A 20,587-nucleotide genomic window follows, 5' to 3' on the forward strand; every position below is an offset into this window, starting at 1 on the left:
GCTCCAAAGTGATGGCACAGCACCTTCTCCTGGGCTGTCTGGTGTCTGCTCCTTGTCTCCTGTCACAGAGAGACAGGAGAGCATCTGCTGAGAGCCCACGTGGGCCCGGGGAAGTCCCGGCCGGGGCATGGCCGGGGAGGGAAGATCGTGCCTTAAGCAGCTGATGAAGCTTCTAGACCCGCAGCCCGGACCGCAGCCTCCAAAAAAATCGCGGGAATCTCATTAGCAGCACTTAACTTCTGCACACTGGGGCTCCGATGGAGCGGCTGCCTGGCGGTCCCAGCACCCTGCTCCCCCCGCCCCCGCTCCCGCACCGCCCCCGCCCCCGCTCCCGCACCGCCCCCGTTCCCGTTCCCGCACCGCCCGGGGCCACCGCGGGACCGCCCGGCCGGGGCGCCGCGGGAGCGGCCGCGGCAACAGGTGCGGCTGAACGGGAGCGCGGCGGATCCACCGGCACCGCACCGACAGCCGGAGCGAAGCAGAGCCGCCCCGCCGAGCCGGTAAGGGGGGACCCCGGGCCCAGGGCAGCGGGGGGCGGTGGGGGCGGTCACAGTGCGCGGAGGAGTCCCGGGTCCCCCGGCAGGGCAGGAGGGCGGGCTGGAGCATCACCCCGCACATCCCCGGGGTCCGGGCAGGCTGCGGCTCTCAGGAGCCCTTCCACGGTGGGAACCGGCATCGCATCTCCTTGTTCCCCCGGAGGGACGGAGCTGTCAGAGCCCGGTACGTTTTGCACGGCCAGAGGGATTCCCGGGAAGCTCAACTTCGTATCCCCGGGGAGAATCCACAGCTCCGGGCAGGGCTGCGGGGCAAGCTGCAGACAGCATCCCTCGGGTGTGAGCATCCCTCGGGTGTGAGCATCCCCCGGGTGTGAGCATCCCCCGGGTGTGGGCATCCCCCGGGTGTGAGCATCCCTCGGGTGTGAGCATTCCCCGGGTGTGGGCATCCCCCGGGTGTGAGCATCCCCCGGGTGTGAGCATCCCCCGGGTGTGAGCATCCCTCGGGTGTGAGCATCCCCCGGGTGTGAGCATCCCCCGGGTGTGAGCATCCCTCGGGTGTGAGCATCCCCCGGGTGTGAGCATCCCCCGGGTGTGGGCATCCCTCTGTGGCACCCTGAGGATGGTCACACCTGAGGGATGCTGCTGTTACCAGGGGAATCCCATTAGCAGAAGGATTCTGGTATCAGAGGGACAACAACTTGGTGCTCCTAATGACATCACATGGGAATTAACTCCCATGAGAAAGGTTCCTTTGGCTTCCCAGATCTCCGCTCCATGAGGATCTCTTCTCCCAGGCTGGCAAGGCAGCAGGAGGGGCATGAGCAGCACCAAAGGCAAAGGTGCCCCACCTGCCTCACCTCCTGCCTTGCCCCTGGCAGCACTGGGGTGTCCTTTGGGGTTCCTACATCACCCCTTTTGCTGTGCTCTGCAGTGGCTCCTCTCTTCACCTCCCACCCCCAGAGCCAGGCTATCAAACCATACTCTTTGTTTACTTTAAAAAGCAAACTCAGCTCCAAACACTTCCGTGGTGAAACCCCTGCAAACCTGACTTGTACCAGCTCACAGACCAGAAGGGAAGGGAAAGGAATGAAAAAGAGCTCCACATCTTGTTATTTAAAATTCTGGTGGTGATTAAGGCAGTCTGATGATCCTTAGAGTCTGACTCATCATTTTTTTTAAGCACTCAGGGTTGCTGAGGTAGGAATTTAGTGCTGCTGCTCTCCAGCAGCAAACTACTGCATCCCTCCTGGAAACTGGTGGCAGGATGGGCAGAGGCTCCCAGGCCCATCTGGCAGCTCCTTTGTCCACCTGGGTGGTCTCTGCAGAGACGGGGGCAGGGGACCTGGGGTTTCTATTTCTAATTGAACCAAATTAAGCCGTGCTGGAAAAGACAGCCAGTGTCACCCCACCCTTGTTTTCCAGCCTCAGGAGCCCAGTCTCTCCCCCCTTTGCCCGGGCACATCATGCAGGAGCCATACCCAGTGTTCCAGGAAATAAGGCCGTGTCATATCCCCTCCACCCACAGCTTCCCTTAGGGATGGGAGAGGCCCTGCAGGAGCGCCCAGGGGCCGTCCCGCTGCCCAGGAGCTGCTGCCACCCGCGGGGAGCTGCCAGCGGCCATGCTGAGCCGGCCGGCTGCAGGATGAGCCTCTCCAGCGCCTCGGCAGCCCCCGGCGTGGCCCAGGCTTTCCTCTGCCTCCTGCTCTGCATCCCCCGGGGCAGCTCCTGCCCCCCCAGCTGCCAGTGCACGGAGCGGGCGGGGGCCAAGGCCGTCCTGTGCAGCTCCCGGCACCTGGAGGAGATCCCCAAGGACATCCCCCGGGACGTGGTGTTCCTCAAGCTGGACGCCAACAGCATCACCAGGATCCCCGGCAACGCCTTCAGGCACCTCTCGCACCTGGAGGAGATCGACCTGTCCCGGAACGCCATCGAGAAGATCGACGGGGCGGCGTTCAGGGGGGTGGCGGCCGGGCTGCGGAGCCTGGACCTGTCCGGCAACCGCATCCGCAGCATTCCCAAGGAGGCGCTGCTGGCGCTCAAGGCCAAGCTCCGGCTGGCCAACAACCCCTGGCACTGCGAGTGCGCCCTGCAGGAGGTGCTGTGGGAGGCGCGGCTGGACCCGGACTCCGTGCGGGACATCACCTGCCACACGGCCCCGCGGGAGGAGTACGTGGGCAAGCCGCTGCTCCAGGTGCTGGACGCCGGCGTTAACCTGTGCGGCGTCAGGCAGAGGAGCACGGACGTGGCCGTGCTGGTCACCATGTTCGCCTGGTTCGCCATGGTCGTCGTCTACGTCGTCTGCTACGTCCGGCACAACCGGGAGGACTCCTGCGGGCACCGGCACTACCTGGGGGCGCTGCCCAGTGCCCCGGCCCACGCTGAGACCATCAGCACCGCCCTGTAGTGCAGGGATGGGCTGCCAGCTCTCAGACTCTTCACAGGGAGCTGGTGACCACCTCTGAAGGCATCAAAGCTTCCTGGCGGGACTCCCCAGGGCTTTCTTCAGACAGGTGCCACCAGTGTCCCCTCCCCAGGCACACTGGACTGAGCGTGAGCAAAGGGCACGGGGAGGGATGCCAGGGACACCATGGAGTGGGTTCCCAGGTTCCTGGGGACAAACATCCCCAGGCAGACTTTTTCCCTACCAGAGCTGGGCTCGCAGGGAATGCAGCCCCAGTCACACACTTGTGGTTGGGAGAGAACAAGTCCCTGGCAGGGAAAGGTGAGTTGTGGGGCCAGGAGGTGCCTGGGGTGCAGAGGGGTCACCCCATCCTGGCTCCAGTGAGGCACCAGCCTTGCCAAGGGCAGGACATCCTCCCCAAGGCCCCCAGCACCTTGGCAGCCTCTGCCTGCCTCCAGCAGTGCGGGAGGAACTCCAAAACATTTGTTCCCTCAATAAAGCCCTGCACTTAGGAAAAGCCCTCAGGGTTTGTGCTGTGCTTGGAGCTGAGTGTCCAGGGAGCTGAGTGTCCAGGGAGGGTGGTGGTGCTCGTGCTGCTTGGGGGACTTATCCTAATTCAATCTCTCCCAAAGCAGACCAGCCCAAATTCAATGTACCAGCACGACTCCCATTAGGTGCCACCCCCTCCCACCCTCAGCTCTGTCTGCCTTGAGCAGGGACCAGCTGCCCAAATACATCTGGTCTTGCCTTATCTTGCCTTATCTTGTCCTTCCTCGGGGCTGAATTAGAGTTGCTGCTCACAGCTCACTGATGGGAGCAAATAAAATTCTCCCTTTGCTCACAAGGGAGAAATGGTCCTTCGTGGCAGAGCTGCAGCTGCACTGAACAGGGAGAGGAGGGAGGGATGCAGAGGCTCACCCTGCAGGTCTGGACCCTGGGAAGGTTCAGGCTGAGACCCCTCAGCTCTTCTTGATGGGGTTGGCACCTCCTGAGTGCTCCCCAGTGCCGGGGTGGGTGGCCCAGCTCTGCAGGAAACCTGGCCCTGGGGAAGGCTGAGAGGTTTCTGAGACACTCAGGTGAGGCAGTGGGTCCTGGCTGGGGGGAACAGAGGGGCACCCTCACCCCAGCACACCCCTGTGCTCAGGGCCACCTCATCCTTACCAGGCACATCCATGGCCAGGGACATTCAGGGGTGACTTGGGTGAAGGGATCCTCTGCCACGGGCAGAGCACTGGGTTACCCATGTGGGAGAAAGGCTGGGTGCACACAGTTTATTAGAGCTCTGGTTAAGCAAAAGAGTCCCCCAGCAAAGGTGAGGAAAAGAATAGAGGCCACAGCTTCCGCTGAAGCAGTTTTGGGTTTTTCCCATGCCTGTGAGAGCTGGATTGGTCCAAATGCAAAGCAGGTTTTCTTGGGAGTCACTAACCCCATGCAAAGGTGCATGGGCCAGCAAGGACCAGCACTGGGCCCTGAAACACACCAACAGGTTTGTACAACACACACACTTGTTGAGAGAGACCCAAACCAGCCATGGCAGAGTGGGAGGGTGGGCAGGCACCTGTGGCAGTGGCGTGAAGGTGACATGAAGAATGGCTGCAATGTCAAACCAGACAGTCCTCAGGAACATCACAGCCCCAGGCAGACAGAGCCAAGCCTGGACATGCTTTTTTTCTGCAATTTCTCACATGTTTACTCCCCTCTGCCATGCACCCACCCCAGCAGCTCATGCTCTGCTCTGTCTCTTCCTTCCCTGGCTTTGTGCAAGCTTTGGCCACAGCTACTGGCAGCTCTGGGTCCCTCCCGGGGACTGGAAATTGCCAAGCATCATGGTCCTGGTAAGCCAGGGGATGCAGCTGGGCTCCAGGAACCTCGGGTAGGACATGGCTCTGGAGTATGGTGGCAGAGCTTTCCCAGGAGAAAGAACCCCTGGACAAGGCTGCAGGGAGCCTTGGAGCTCTGCCCTCATCCTTCTCTTCCTCCTCCTCCTCCCTTCCTGCAGCCAGCCATGCCCAGTTGATGCTGCAGCCACTCCTGGGCTCTGTGGTCCCTCTTCAGCGGGATGCCCAGCCTGCCCTGGTCCTGGCGAGGAGCTGAGGGTGTCTGAGCTGCCTCAGGTGGTTTTCAGCTTGAGCACCTTGGAAAGCGGCTCCTTGGCGCTGGAGTAGAACAGGTAGGAGCCCTCGGGGGTGTGGAAAGCCTCCCAGTCTCTGCAGCCCACAGTGGGGAGGTGGTGGGCTGCCACAAAGCCCTCGTAGCCTTGCCACCTGCACAGGGAAGGCAATTAGCTCCTGGGCCCTGAGCTGGGCACCTGGGAAGGGCAGGGAAGCTGAGCCAAGGGGCTGCCACCTCCCATCTCCCTGCCGAGCTTCAGGGTGGGATGTCCCTCACCAGGGCTTCCCATTCCTGCCTAAAAACAGGGAACAGTCCTATCCATCCTCCCTGGCAGATGCACCAGGCTGTGCCCATGCAGGGGCAGCCCCCCAGCCCCCCAGGCCTGGCTCTGCAGTACCTGTAGATGATGCTGTTAACAGAGAAGGTGAAGCCATCAAAGGAATTTGCTACCACCAGGAAAGAGTCGTCTCCCACTGAGAAGAACTCCCAGTCCAGGGCACTGGGGAGGAAACAAGCAGAGGGGCAGGTGAGATGACCCCTGTGTGACCAGCTGAAGGAGGGGCTGTGTTCCATGGAGCCCACCCCAATCTCTGACACCCTGAGGACACACAGAAAACCCTGCTCACCCCAGGCTGTTCCTGAAAGAAGCCCACCCTCATTCCCAAATCTAGGGCCTTCTCCCAGCTCCCACTGGGATTTGGTGCCAAGGAGCCATCACCCATCACCCTCCCCAGCAGTCTTAATCCCTGGGGTGTGAAGCCTGCAAGAACCCTCCAGGAGACAAGCAAGTATAGTTTTAAACTAAAAGAGAAGAGGCCCTGGGAGAGGTTTCCCAGAGCAGCTGTGGCTGTCCCATCCCTGGAAGTGTCCAAGGCCAGGCTGGATGGGGCTTGGAGCAGCCTGGGCTAGTGGAAGGTGTCCCTGCCTGTGGCAGGAGGTGGAATGAGACAGGCTTTAATGTCCTTTCCCACCCAAACCATTCTGGGATTCTGTGAGACCTCTGTGTTGCTCAGGGGAAGGACATGGATGGAGGAACACCCTGAATCCTTCACAGGTACCTGTAGGTGAGAAGGTCCTGGAACTTAACAAACATCTGGGCCGTGATGTTCAGCTCATAGATGGAGGAGTTGATGGCATAGAAGTTGGAGGGTGCTGGCATCCCACTGTCATAGCTGTGGCTGTTGGCAACAGCCAGAAAGACTCTGTCCCCAATATGGAAAACCTCCCAGTCAGCTGCACCAAATGTCTGTGGGGAAGGAGGCCATGAGAAGCTGCATGTGGCTGCCCTGTCTAAACACAGAGGGGGGGCTGAGGAGCAGTGGCCAAGCCTTACCAGGATAGACTGGAAGAGCTGGAAAGAGCCACTGAGCCAGATGTAGATGTGTGAGTAGATCTTAGTGGACGTGCCATTGAATGTGTTTGCTACAGCCAGGAAGGAATATGGTCCGATGGTGAAAAACTCCCAGTCGTATGCTCCAGAGGTAGGAATGGTCTGGTTAGTTTCAAACAGCCCTGTCCTGGGGTTCCACCTGTATATCACGCTGTCTATATTGTGGTTGTTCCCTGGAGGAGGCAGATGGACAGATGTGCACCATGAGGGAAAGCAATTCCTTGTTTGTGTAGGAAACAAGACCCAGAAACAGGCTCAGCTACATGAATATTTGTCAGCAGGTCACAAGGCTGTTTGCAAGTGACCTGCTGCTTCCCAAGAAATAGCCAAAGAGCCTCCACCCCTGCCTAAAGACCCCCTCCATCCCCACCTAGTGCTTCCATCCCTACCTGGAACCTCCATCCCATGGAACACACCAACAGCTCATCCCAAACTTTTGTGGCAGCCCTGGCAGAGGAGGGATGCGCAGATGCTTTGTCCCCACACAAGCAGCACTCCAGAGGCACCATGCCAGCATCCCAGGGTGGACAAGCTCTGCCGCTGTCCCACAGGGTGGCCCTGTGTAGTGGGGTCAGTCCCAGCTGTGTCCCTCAGCTCCTGACATCAGAGGCACTCCCCCTGCCCTAAAGCACTTGCTCCATCCAGCTCCTGGGCTCTGCTCAAGCATCTGGACCTCATGCCTGTGTGGGACCCAGCGAGCTTTAAATCCTCATTGCAACAAGGACTTGGGCAAAGAAAGGCTGCAGGAAGAATGGGAATAGCCACATGGATAAGTGGCAGCTCCTCAGGGACTGACCCTCCAGCCCTCTCTAAGGGAAACACTCCCAGTTTGGCTTGGCCATGATGGTCTTAACCCCTGTGTGGTGTGCATGGCTGGCAAAGGGACCACACTGCCACAAGGGTAGGTCTCACCCAAACTGGCTCTGATGGAACCCAACAGGTGACACAGGGACTTTCCAGCCCAGCTCACAGGTACCCAAGCACCTGCTGCCAGCTCTGAGCCTGGTGCCAGAGGTGCTGATGCCCCCTGAGCCAGCCCTGATGGCAGGGCAGGTGCCCACTGGTCCAGCACCTGGGAGCTGGGAGCATCCCAGAGAGCCAGGGCTGTGCTGTGAACCCATTCATCCTCTGCACCAAGGGGTGCATGTCCCAGCCCAGACTCACAGCCTGGGGAGGGGAATGAGGCTGGATCATGTCTGCAGGGTATCCAGGGAGGGATGTCACCTGGCTCTCACTCAGTTTCCTGTGTGCCCACAAGGCTCCACAAAAGGCTCAACCTGTGGCACTACCAGGTTATGTAATATTGGGGATAAAAATTAAAAGAAGCAGAGAGATTCAGCACAGGCACTGTCCCCACTCCTGTCCTTGTCCCCTGTGACTGTGTCAGCCACTTCCTCAGAAGCTTTTCTCTCTTTTTCCTCTGCAAGGCCTCGAGTGTCCTGAGGTTCCCCAGGTTCACAGCTGTGTGCACACCCCCCTGGCTTTGCCCTGCACTCTGTTCTGTCGCCCTGATTCTTCAGCCTTCTGATTGTTTCTAGTTCTACTGGAGCTTTCTCACGATTTAAACATAAACAAATAGTTATGGTTTTGTCAACAACATTTTTTCTAGGGGGAAGGACAAAGTAGATTGTTTTCATTTTTCTCTGTGTTGGACTGCTGGTTTGACCAGTGGGGTCAGAGGGGTGTTCCCCTCATCTCTCAATCCTTGATCAAATTCCAAATCCTATTTAATCCCCAAATCATAATAAACTTCCCTTCTTTTCCTCACTTCAACCTGATGGTGAGTGTGGTTCTTTTGTGTCGTGAACAGGACACTGTTCCACCTGAGGATGCACGGGGAGCACGCTCTGAGCAGGGCACCTGGCAGGGTCCCAGACCCCACCCCAGCGCCTGCAGGGAGCCCTGAGGGCTGGGTACCTTCTCTGTGGTTGACCACGGCCAGGAAAGCCTCTCCCTCGATGACAAAGGCCTCCCAGTCCCTGGCGCTGTGCGTGGTGATCCGCTGGTACGTGACGAACTTGGCTTTCCTGCGGCTCCACTTGTAAATCACAGAGAACTCCTGGCCCCTCTCGTTCCGCTCAAAATTCGCCACTGCCAGGAAGATCTGGAAAGGGGAAAGCCAGCACAGCTTGGTTTTCTCTTCTCAAAGGAGCATGGACAAGAAAATGCAGGGGGAGGTGGGATGGAGGGCAAGGGATGGTGTGGGACAGGATGGCCCTGGCTGGGGTCCCTGAGCAGTCTCCAGGAAACACAAAGTGGGGACAGGGACCCAGTGGCCTGTGGGCCACAACTTGCAGCCAGCAGCCTCTTAGACAAGGGGAGGGAGAGCTGAGCTGTCTTCACTCACACCCTCCAGCCCCAGGAATGGGGAGCATGGATGTGAAATGTGCTGGGGAAGGAGGGAGGTTCGGCTGACAAACCCTCCTGTAAGAAAAGGTGCTTCAGAACAAAAAAAGGCAGGTATGATAATGATAACAATGACAACAATAATAACAATTCCCTGAGACAAAATATCTTCCAGACCAAGAAACCCCTGTGAAAAGTGTAAGAGACAAAGAGTGGTGCAGCAGAGGTGGCCAAGTGCAATGCAGGGAGCACATCCAAGCTCTGTCATGATGGCTCTGTGCCACTCTAGTGTCTTTCAGATGGAGCAGCAGAGATTGTGCCCCAGTTTGGGCCACAAAGAGGCACAGAGCTACAGCCCACAAAGAGGAAAGAGTCAGTGAGGGTGTCTCCTGCCTCCTGGCCTGGACAGGACCCTGGGGCTTTGTCCAGCCAAGGACAGGGCTGTGCTGGGTCTCCCTGTCCCCCTACAGAAGGTGAATCCCCTATCAGAGATGGTGCCCAGCATCAGTTCCCACTGCTACCAACAGGGACATGGCCTGTTTGTACTCAACCAGCAGGGATGCTGGTGTCACCAAGCCTGGAGGCAGAAATTCTGCCCATCCCTCTGTACCCTGGTGCCTGACTGGCTGTGGGGGAGGGCCTGCAGTCACCCTGGTGACAAAGCCAGAATTGATCACAATCCCAGCTCCCCTCGGAGCCCTGCACAGAGCTGGCTCTCAGCAGATGGCTTCCCTGGGGTTCCTCCAAAGTGGTAAATAGCTTCCCAGGGAGAGGAACTAGGCAAATCCTCTGCTCAAGCCTCAAAGCAGATTGCCCAGGGGAGGAGAGGTGGATCCAAAGTCCTGGAATAATTTAAAAGCAAGAGAGTTTAAAAACGCAGCATGTTGGACTCAGTGGGTCTCCAGAGGGAACTGCAGGCTCTGAGGGCTCTCCAGGACCACAGGTAGATCTCTGAGATGCCGTTACCTAAACCATGCTCAAGACTCCGGGCTTCAGAGAAACCAACATTGGGCAACTACAATTTAATATACTGAAACATGGGGGCACCTTCCTGGCAGACTCACCTTCTTCCCAATGGTGAAATACTTCCAGGACTGAGCTTGGTAGGTGGGGATGTTCTGGTAGTGCACAAACTTCCCATCAGTCCACCTGTAGATGGCCGACCCCGGGGGCGTGATCCGGTTGGCCATGGCTGCAAACAGCCCCACCTTTGGGATGCTGAACACCTCAATGCCCATTGTCTCCGAGTTGGTCACCAGGTTCTGGTATTCCTCCACATAGTCCAGCCTGTGTTGGACTGGGAGCCCACAAAAAAAGGAGAGGTGAGGTTAAAACCAGGAGATTTTAGTTGGAAAGGGGCCCCACAAGGGCTGGCTCAATGGCAAGTGCTGCTGTGCAGAGCTTTGTGGGGAAAATGAAGGTCCTGGTGTCCCTGGGGGTGAAGGGCCAAATCAAGGGGTGGTAAGAGGCTGACTGCACCTCAATGGGCAGCACATCCAGCCCCATCCAGCCCTGCCTGGTCTCCAGCAGAGAGCAGAGCTGTGTCCTTTAGGAGCAGGAAAGAACCCTATGCCATGGAGTTCCATGGGCCACCCCATGGATTTTGATTGCTTTGATCTATTTATCCTCAAGAGAGCCAGGAGGAGATGACAGGAGGAGAGGTTAGGGAAGTCTAAGACAGAATTAATGCCAGAAATTGGAGCAGAAACCTCCAGAGTTGCCCCGATGGCAGATAGATGGGCACTGGAAGGGACAAATGGTAGAAAAGGGGCAGAGTTGGTGGCACCAAGGGGGCACAGGTCAGTAAGACCCCAGCATGAGTTCTCCTGGGAAAACAGGGACACCATGGTGATCCTGATGACTTCCAGAGGTAGGGAAGGATAGGGGTTCCAGTCACTGTTAGCTCCTGTGGGGAACAAGTGGGTCATCCAAACCCATCCTGTGGGTATCAGCAGAAGAAAATGCTGGGAGAGCAGGGAAGGGAGGGACAGTTCAGTTAGGGGCATATTCCATCCTCCATGTCCTCTCCAGGGATCCTAGGAAGACACGTGGAGTGAGTGAGTGAGTGAGTGAGTGAGTGAGTGAGTGAGTGAGTGAGTGCCAATGGATGAAATCCATGTCATTGTTGCAGAACACCCATCCAATCCAGGCTCTGGCTGCCTTTTCTACCTTGGTACTCCCACTGTTTTCCTTACAAAGTGTCCCACCAGAGGCAGGATGACATTGAGATCTGTGTCTGCCACCATCCCAATGCCCCCAGAACTATTAGCAGCTAATGGGTCTCTTTGATTCCACTTATCCATCCCACAAATGCTTCAGCACTGGGAGAGCACCCCAGCACCCTGAGCATGGCTTTCTCTGGGATGAACTGTCCTACTCAGACAGGTCAGGATCTCATCATGCCCAGAAAATTCCCAGGAGGGACAGATAACAAGGTGGAGAAGGTGGAGGAGGTGGAGGAGGTGGAGGAGATGGAAGGATCACAGAAGCACTTGAATCTAGAGGTGCCCTGGGAGTCATGCGCACCATGAGCAAAGCAAAGCCTGGCCAAGCAGAGGAGAGACAGGGGCCCACCCCAGCCCCTCATTCTGCTGCTGATTCCCATCCCAAAGTGGTCTCAAGGGCAAATCTCAGCTCCTGCTCTGCTGCAAGGGTCTCCTTCCCTCCCTGAGAGTGCAAGGACCCCCCAGCAATACCTTCCAGCATGGAGAGCCAGGTGCTGCCGTTGCAGAGGTACAGCCCTCGCCGGGAGGCGTTGAACCAGAACTGAGCCTTCTCCTGCTTGGAGCAGCGTGGCCGGGCCCCCAGGGTCACCTTCATGTCAGTCTCTGGGCATGGAGAGGAGTGAGGCAGGAGCCTCTTAGTGCACACCAAGTGGAGGAGCAGAGAGGCAGGAGGGGCAAATGTCCTGGTCTCATCCTGATGGTGGGCACCAGGCAGTGGGGAAAATAGAATCCCAGCACAAATCTGGGAAGCCACAGACTGGGCAACCCTGTGTGGGGCCACTGACACGAGCTCAGCTCTGCCAAGGGACCCAGGCAGGGCCACCCCATCTTCTCAGGGGGATTTTGGACAGGGATCCCAACACACACACATTGAGAAACAGGGGGTGCTGGCAGCACCCTCTTCCCCTCTGCTCCTGGTGCATTCCCAGCCCCATGCAAAGACCCTTCCCCACAGAGCTGGAGGGGGCCAGCAGAGCCTGTGCTCTGTGGGGGCACTGACCATAGGGGTATTTGAGCACCTCGTTGCTCACTGGCTTGGCAGGGACATCCTGGAGGACACTGGGGACAGATAGTGTTGCTACTTTGAAGTTCACGGCGTGGCATATCCGGGGGGTGGCATCAGCTCCTGGCAGCAGGACAAGCTGTCTCAGCAAACCCTGGGAAGTGGGAGCAGAGGGATGGAGACCAAGTCCCGCAAGATCACAGAATGGGAACTGCAGGTAATTTATGCCTCGGATTTCCTGCCTGACTTCTGCTTGTTGCCCTCCCTCCTGGGATGCAGAAATGTCCATGGAGTTCATGCACATTTATCAGATCCCAGACACCCAGCTGGGGCAATCTAACAGCTGATGGAAGGGAGCACTGGCACAGGGCTCAGAGCAGCTGCCTTTCAGTGCCTCCATGTGGGAAAGACCCACAGCCACCTCTGCTTCCTGCACCATGGCCCAAGCCCTGCCAGTGTAGGGGACTGAGGGAGGGCTGTGGGTGATCCCACAGGCACCCCTGAGCACACCTGGGTACCCCATGGCAGCCCACACCGTGGGGCACCTACCGTGAATGCGCCTTTCCTTCTCCGCCTGTTGCCCAGGTAGAAGCTGGCCCTCCTCACCGACAGCGAGGCCGGGAACGGTGTCTCCACCACCCTGGGGATGGGCAGAGAACAGGCAGGGGGCAATTTCACATCTCACAGAATGCTTAGGATGGAAGAGTCCTCCAAGATCATCAAATCCAACCCAGCCCTAACACCTCAACTAAACCCTGGCACCGAGTGCCACATCTAATCTTTCTTTAAGCACATCCAGGGATGGTGACTCCACCACCTGCCTGGGCAGACCATTCCAGTATTTTATCAGTCTTTCCATAAAAAGCTTTTTCCTAACATCCAACCTATATTTCCCTTGGCACAGCTTGAGACTGTGTCCTCTCCTTCTGTCAGTTGCTGCCTGGAGAAAGAGACCAACAACCCTCACCTGACTGGAGCTACCTTTCAGGAGGTTGTAGAGAGTGATCAGGTCACCTCTGAGTCTCCTTTTCTCCAGGCTGAGCACCCCCAGCTCCCTCAGCCGTTCCTCACGGGGTTTGTGTTCCAATCTCCCAGTGGCCGGAGGAGACGCTGGTGGGGGAACATCACCCTGCCCACCCTGCCGAGCCCCCCGGCGCCGCCCCCAACCTACACATCCTTGGGGACGCTGCAGTCCACCGTCAGGGAGAAGGACTGGCCGGAGACGGCCAGGACGAGCGTGTGCCACTGGTTGTCGGAGAGGGACACGTTGGGGAAGGTGACGCGGCTCTGGCAGCCGCCGGCTCGCTCCTGGCTCCAGAAGAGGAAGTGCAGCTTGTCGGGGGCGTAGCGCAGCCCCACCAGCACGCCGGGGCTCTCCTCCAGCATCAGCGTGAAGATGTACTCGTTCCTCTGCGGGACGGACGGGCTGTCAGCGCCGTGCCCGCGCCGTGCCCGCGCCCCGCCCGCCCGGGCGCGCTCACCTTGGCGGGCCCGCGGAGCGCCCGCAGCGTGACGATGATGGAGAACTCCTCGGGGAAGCGGTCGCAGTGGATGAAGAGCCGCGAGGCGGGGAAGGCCAGGGCGCGGGGCCGCGAGGAGGAGAGCTGGAAGCCGCGCACCCCCTGCACCTGGAAGACCCGCATGCCGCGGGCCGGCACCGCCTCCGACAGGATGTCCAGCGGCCGCAGGTCTGTGCCGGGACACGGCCGGGCGGTCAGCACCGGAGCCGTCCCGCCCGTCCCGCCCCGGGATGGGGGTACCCAGCGCTGGCCGAGGTGGTCCGCAGCAGCAGCATGGCCTGGCCTTTGACCGGGGTCTGCCCCCAGCCCCGCGCCAGGGCCAGAGGCGAGATTTGCCCTTCAGACGCAGGGTTGGCATCTCCATCGCCGCGGCAGGAGCACCAAGTGTGCAGAACCAGCTCACTGAGGCGGCTCGGGATGGGACACTGGAGCTGGGACCTGCCAGCCAGGCAGCCCCAGACTGCCAGCAGCTTCCTCGGGATCTACCGGCAACCACAGCCACAGCCAGGAGAGCAGCAGGGATCTGGTACCACAGATTTGCTCTCAGGGCAGCCACCTGTCCTCATCTCTGTCCACAGGGCAGTGGGGACAGCCCTACCCCTCCGGTCCCGGTGTTCAGGTTCTCCCAACCCGGCCCTAATTGTACACATGCACACACACTCACAGCAGGCACCAAAACCACTCATTATCAATAATTACCCTCTCCCCAGAGAGGAGAATGCCGTGCCCAGCCCCAGGGCATCGCCCCGGTGAGAACACACAGCACAACAGCACCCGAAATGCCACTCCATGGAACACTGCCAGCTCCAGCACCTCAGCTCAGCACAGCACAGGAAAGGCTGTGGCAGCTGTGGGGACTTCTCCCACCTTCCTGGCCTTGGACCCTCCTGGTTTTGTTTTTGAATCTTTTTCTGGTAGAGGAGGGAGGTGATGCCCAAGAGATGAAGCAGTATTTGGCTACACTGAAACATCCCAGATTCCGTCCCACCCCGCTGAGACCTGGCTTTTAGCTCCAATTTGTACTAATAAATCCGGGCTGCTGGGGCACAGCAGGAGAGCTGGGAAGGAGGGAGCTGGGAGCAAGGCTGGGCTGTGTGTCTAAATCCAAACCAGCTGGAGAAGGGAAGTGCTTCCTCCAGACATGCTTGGCCAGCCCAGTCCCAGGTGGGCAGAGCAAGGAGGAATCTGCTCATGTGGCTCCATCCAGACCAGGGCAGGGAGATCAGTGAGGTCCTTCCCACCCTGGCAGCTCTGTGTGCCCCCTGCCCACCCCAGTGCTGGTTTAAGCTGTTCCTAAAGCAAAGTTCTGCTGGGGGAGTTTTAACTGGAACAGCTTATTTCAGAAATGCATCACTCAGGCAACGGCTAGTTCCCATTTCTCCCAGCAAAAAGGACCAGCTGAACTCAGGCTTGGATTTGCAGAGGGGTTTAGGTGCCCCTAGTTGCCCCTGAGACGGTGAGGATGAGCTGGGGGAGAGCTCAGCTGGGGCTGAAGGTTGTGGGCCAAGAAGGGGTCATGTCCTAAGACCAAACCCAAATCCCTAAATCCAGTCTGCCTCCCACATCCATCACTGAAAGGCTGGGAGAGCAGCTGTGGTGCTCCAGCCCAGCTTGGGCAGCACAAGTGGTGTCAGGGGGCCTCGTGCTGGGGTCCTCAGGATAATGTTGGGGCCTCAGCACCCCCAGAATCCCTCCAGCCAAGGCTGCTTGGGGACAGCAGGGATATTCCCAGAGAGATTGGAGCACCTCAGGGAGGAGGCAGTGGGCAGAAACTCTCCAAACTCTCTCTCCCTGTTTTTCTTCTCACATATCTGAGCTGTAACAAAAAGGAAATTCAATTGCCATCAAACTGGGACCAGCCCTAAGCACACAGAGCCTGGGCACAAGCAGCCCCAAGAACTGAGCTCAGGCTTTGCTGCCCACACAGCCCAGGCATGGGGATGGGATGGGATGGGATGGGATGGGATGGGATGGGATGGGATGGGATGGGATGGGATGGCACAGCCAGGGCACGGAGATGCTCTTTGGCTCAGGAAATGACAGGGGAGCTGCCGCCTCCTTGGGGACGGTGGGACGGGAACTTTTGCTGCCGGGAAGGTGGAGGTTGTGCCTGTCAGAGCACAGGAGAGTCCGGGGCAGGAGGGACTTTCCAGGGGGACTTCATGGCTCTCTTCTCCTTCTTCCAGCCCTTCCTCTGCCCTCTGCCTGCAGCAGAACCTGGGACAAGGCTTGTGCCACAGGGACAGACAGAGCTGTCCCACAGCTCCGAGAGGGCTGGGTGCTCCCCCTTTGGCACTGTGGGGGCTGCAGGCACGGGAATGATCCCGCATCCTGCTGCCCGAGGGTGCGGCAGCCTCAGGCATGGCTGTCCCTCTGAGCACTGTCACTGTGGGGCTGGGCTCCCTCCCACGGAGCATGCCCCCCCAAACACAGCACACCTCCTGGGCTGTGCCGGGCAGCGCGGGGAGCGCCCCAGCCATGGGAGCACAGCGGTCCCAGCCCGTTTGCCCGCAGGGTGAACACACCTGTCCCCCTGCAACCCGCCCGCCCTCCGCTCCTACCTGTGCAGTGCTGCCACGTCCTGCCGCCCCGGATGGAGCCCCCGCCGCTGGCCCAGCGGAGGAGGATGACCCACAGCAGCAGCGGTGCCGACATCGGGGGCCTGGCCCGAGCGGGTCCATCCACCGGGACCCCCGCGCTGTCCGCTCCGCCTGCCCTGCCCTGCCCTGCCCTGCCCTGCCCTGGCCGCTCGGCTCAGCGCCCCAGGGGCTGTGGCATGTCCTGCACTGGGACCCCCGGAGCCCCGCACCGCTCCGTGCCCCCCGGGGCCGTCACCCCAGGCTGCTCCAGGCCGGCTCTCTGCCGATGCTTGGCGTGGGCATCGCCGGGGGCACGGCCGGGGGGCTGCCGGGGGTGTCCCGGGGCGGCCGGCGAGGCAGTGCCGGCTGCAGCCTGCACACAGACATTTAAATGAGAGGTCGGTGGTGGGAGAGGAGGAGTCCCGGCTCCTCCGAGAGCTTTTATCTTTTGCCCAACCCTCTGGAAGGCGGCTTTGGGGAGGGATTTTTTAATCATTATTTTTTCGCTTGCTTTCTTTGCTTCTTTTCATTTTTGGTGATTCATTTCTCTGGGCTCGCATGGGAGTAGGTGGGATATTCACCCCTGCCTGGAGAGACCTGGATGGGAACCTTCCTGCCCCTAAATGCGTTTTCAGCTTGTATTGGATGAGAGACCCTCTGGACCACTTCACCATGTCCAGATCCCCAAACCTGCATATTTCTCCCCCAGTATTGTCAGGTGATGCACATCCCATGCCCCAGACAAGGCTCCATCCCAAGGGTCAGCCACCAGACCCAGCCCTGCCACAAAAATGCCATCGATTTGAAATCCTCCAGGTTCTGCTGTTCCAAGGGAAGCATCAGCAGTGGGAAAGCTCCCTGCACACAGTGAGCTCCGCTGGGCTCCTCCAGCCCAGAACGAGTCTCTTCCATTCCCCAAACAATTGAAACAGGCTCCCACCCCCCTGGTCCCCACAGCCTTCCCGCAAGGCGAGCACTGGAATAGAAAGCGGATGGCGAGGACCAAACGCCAAAAACTGTGTCGCAAACTGGGGGTTTTGTCAGCAAAGAGCAGCCAGAGCCAGACCCACGGCCGTCTCTGCTGTCAGTCTGTCCTCACCCCAAAATCGGCCCTGCTGGCACTGAGAGTGCAGCCCAAGGAGTGCAACCCTTGGTGGAGTGCAGCACCAGGCACACACCTTGGCCCCAAATTGCAGAGGAGCTGTACTGAACCCCACGTACCCCAAGACACAGAACATTGGTGTCTCAGAGCCTGGAGAGTGGCTGTGTTCCTGTCCAACAGCCCTAGCAGGGCTGCACGGAGCTCCCCCTCTCCAAACAGCCTCCCTTTGGGCATTCCTCAAATTAGGGATCTACCAGGATTGTGCTTAAACAGAGCTTAATCTCTCTGCAAGAGAGGGCTGCAGAGGTGAGGCACTGCTGTCTCCTCACCCTCATCCTCAGGATGGTGTCCAGTGGCACACCCATTACCAAAACTGGGGGTCCCAAATGGTAGATGGAGGTCCTGAATGGCACCTGGGAGTCCCAAATGGCAGCTGCTGGAGGTGAACACAAGGGATGCAGGAGGACAAACCATCCCATCTCCCCGGACAGGCACAGTCCCTCCTGATACTCATCACAGCCTTGAGGACACCCACTAGGGCTGGAACTGGGAGCAGTCACCTCTCTGGAACCCCAAAGCCATGGGAAGATGGAGACTGGTTTTCCAAGCATGTCTGGAAGAGAGGTTTTGCATTGGAGGGGAGGCTCCCGTCAGGTTGGAACTGGGGAAGGCATCACAAACAAGAATCAGAGCCACCAGTTTCCCAGGGCTGCACACATGGGTCAAGTTAAGCGTGGCTTTGGGAGCTGGCAGCGTTGCCCTGAGCAGGGGATGGATTTGGGAAGGCTCCTGCTGAGGCTCTGCAAGGGCCCAGGGAGGGAGGGAAAGTCCTGGAAGAGATTCCGAGTCCATTGGTTTTCCAAAGGGGATGCAGCTACCTTTCAGTGATTTCTTGGCCAAAAAAAATAGTCAGTGGGGACATCTTTGGAGCCAAGGACACAGCTGTGGGTGCCCCCTCGAGACACAGGGAGATCTGTAGACTTCCAGCAAGAGGTGGCCCCTCACCAATGAGTGCAGGGGACATGGTGGGCTCAGGCTGCTGTTCAGCCACATTAATGAACAATCTCCAGGTGAGAACAGGGACCTTGAAGGCCCTCAAGGGTTTTCCCTTCACTGGGCTGGGGATGCTGGCATGGCAGAAGATGGTGGAGTGGCTTGGCCAGTGCCTGGGGACCCGAGCTGTGATGTGAAGTAAGGACAGGGACACATCGCTCCCCGCTGTCACATTGGGTCCAGGACCTGCTCCGTGTCCCCAGGACAGTAGGAAGTGGTCTGTAAAATAGTTCCTAAGCACACAGGCACACATTCCTGTGTGCAGAAACAAGCACGAGCGGATGAAATAAAAGAGACAAACAGTGAGACGTTTGCCTAATTCACATGGGGCGTAAACAAAACCATGTGGTGGCTCCGAACAAAATGATCCTTGGATGTTCACCAGAAAGGTTTGGCCATCCCTGGGTTAGGAAAGGTTGAGAAACCCATCTGTAGCCAATCCACTGCAAGCAGAGCTTTCATGCAGGGGACAGTGCAAGGAGGGCACCTCGTCGACGCCAAGGACCGGCTGGGCCCTGCACACGGGGGAACGTTCCTGCTCTTCCAAGGCTGTAACTCATTCCTTATTATTTGCAGACACAAAGTCGTGTTTCAGGGCTTCATGCTTTATTCATTTCAGTCTTTATTCCTGACATCTGTATATAATCAGAGAATCCTTTAGGTTGGAAAAGACCTCTAAGTCCGTCAAGTATGTTCTCCTGAAATGCAGCACAGGCATCAGCAAGGGCAAAGCTTTGAGGAACCCCTAAGTACCTGATGGACAAATGCCCATCCCATGGTGTCCCCCGCTTTTGTCTACTCTCCTGCCTGCACCAGCAGGGCCAGCAGAGCCTGCCACACTCACATCCATGGGGACAGAGCTGGAGGTCAGTGATGGGCACATGGAGTTGGTCTCACCTGTGTGAGGAGCAGGGAGGACATCAGCCCTTTGGAATCAATTATGAAGGGGAAGGGGGGAATTGTTCTCAGAGTGACATCCCAGATCTCAGTTCCCAAATGACAGTTTGGGTTCAACAACTGGAACACCTTCCCCAGGATGGTGGGATGAGGTCTCCATCCTCAGCCATTTCCAAAGCTCCTCCTTTGTCACCTCTGCCCTTTCTCCAGCCTGAAAACCTTCCCTGTGTTTCTTGGAGCAACTTCAGCTCTCTCAGCCCAACCCACCATCATAAGGCAGAGTTCCGGCAAGAAATCCCCACGCCAGGAAACCTGTCAGCATTGTACAGAAGCGCAAATGTCTTTAACCCCAACGCCCTTTCAAAAGCTGAATTCCCAGAAGTTTTGGAGAGGTTCTGCCAGGAAAAGTTTTGTGAAAGACTGGGAGGATTGCAAAAGGCACCATTTTTAGGAAAACCACCAAAAAAAAAGCACAAAGCTGCCCCAACACAGCAAGTCCTGCTGCCAGCTTCCCAGCATGGAGCTGCCTTCAGGAGCAACCCCTGCCAGGCAGTGGAGAGCCACCAGCATTGCTCGTGTCCCAGAGCCTTCCATGTCCCCACACCCACTGGGAAGGAAGGAGATGGGAGCTCCCAGCCTGCTTTGGCCATGCCAGTAGGCAGTGGGTTGTAGCCCATGTCCCTGTCCAGGCAGCCAGGAGCAAGTTGAGCATCCTGTCCTGCATTTGGAGGACACATGGCAGCTGAGCTGGCAGGTTCTGAAAGGGCTCCAGAAAGCAGGCACTCAACTTTCCCCAGCACAAGGGAAGACAGGCTTTGAGACCACGCTTCCACACCAGAGCTGTTTCAGATGGGACCAGCAGCACACGTGCAGCACCCACAGCTGCATCTCCCCTCATTTTGCCCTTCAACAGCCCTTCACTATTGCCTGTCCCTTGTTGATATAGTTGTTTTAATTTTTGTCACCTTCCCCCAGTGTGCCCAAACCTGCTGAAGAGGCTGAGCCACCTCCCTACAGCCCCAGACTCACCACTTTCCAGTAAGGCAGCTCTGTATGGATGGACAGCATCCAACCCAGGCAACTGTCAGCATGCCGACTGTGGGAACAGTGCTCTGGGTGTTTTCTGTAGATCTCAGGTAAGATCAGGAGAGGGGCTTACAGGTCACTTGGTGGTGGTGCAGGAGATCCAGGAGCTCTGCCTGGACCCCCTGCTCCACCTGCAATGCAAAATTCTGCGTAGCTTGGAGCTCAGCTGAGATCTCTCCACAAAGGGAATAAACAGCATTCCAGAGGCCAAGGGGAAGGAGGCAACATTCACGTTCCATGCTTACTGCCTGTGCTTTATTTTCCTTCAGCCACGACTTTTGTCCCAACACCCTGGGGTTGTGCACAGCAGCTGGGGTTTTGGAAACACCTGAGCTTTCCTGTGTCAGGATCAGCAGCTCATCAGGCTGAACAGGCA

The 20,587-nt window shown here is 58.2% G+C and overlaps 2 protein-coding genes across 2 annotated transcripts; one reads left to right on the forward strand and one right to left on the reverse strand.

Annotated features, from left to right (window-relative positions):
* Window positions 1–2,034: 2,034 nt before the first annotated feature.
* Window positions 2,035–2,901, forward strand: LRRC3 (leucine rich repeat containing 3; the record flags this gene model as incomplete). Its single annotated transcript, XM_083869095.1, has 1 exon — window positions 2,035–2,901. The coding sequence occupies one exon, from the start codon at window positions 2,035–2,037 to the stop codon at window positions 2,899–2,901; it is 867 nt and encodes a 288-aa protein (XP_083725221.1).
* A 1,507-nt stretch (window positions 2,902–4,408) lies between these two features.
* Window positions 4,409–16,149, reverse strand: TSPEAR (thrombospondin type laminin G domain and EAR repeats; the record flags this gene model as incomplete). The annotated part of the gene is made up of 12 exons (XM_083868269.1): window positions 4,409–5,162; window positions 5,408–5,509; window positions 6,069–6,256; window positions 6,344–6,573; window positions 8,318–8,504; window positions 9,811–10,043; window positions 11,443–11,574; window positions 11,972–12,128; window positions 12,524–12,614; window positions 13,146–13,384; window positions 13,456–13,664; window positions 16,056–16,149. The coding sequence occupies 12 exons, from the start codon at window positions 16,147–16,149 to the stop codon at window positions 5,009–5,011; spliced, it is 2,016 nt and encodes a 671-aa protein (XP_083724395.1). The 3' UTR covers window positions 4,409–5,008.
* Between the last annotated feature and the right edge of the window lie 4,438 nt (window positions 16,150–20,587).

The sequence above is a fragment of the Zosterops lateralis genome (genome assembly GCF_965231275.1).
Source record: "Zosterops lateralis genome assembly, chromosome: 10".
Lineage (NCBI taxonomy): Eukaryota > Metazoa > Chordata > Aves > Passeriformes > Zosteropidae > Zosterops > Zosterops lateralis.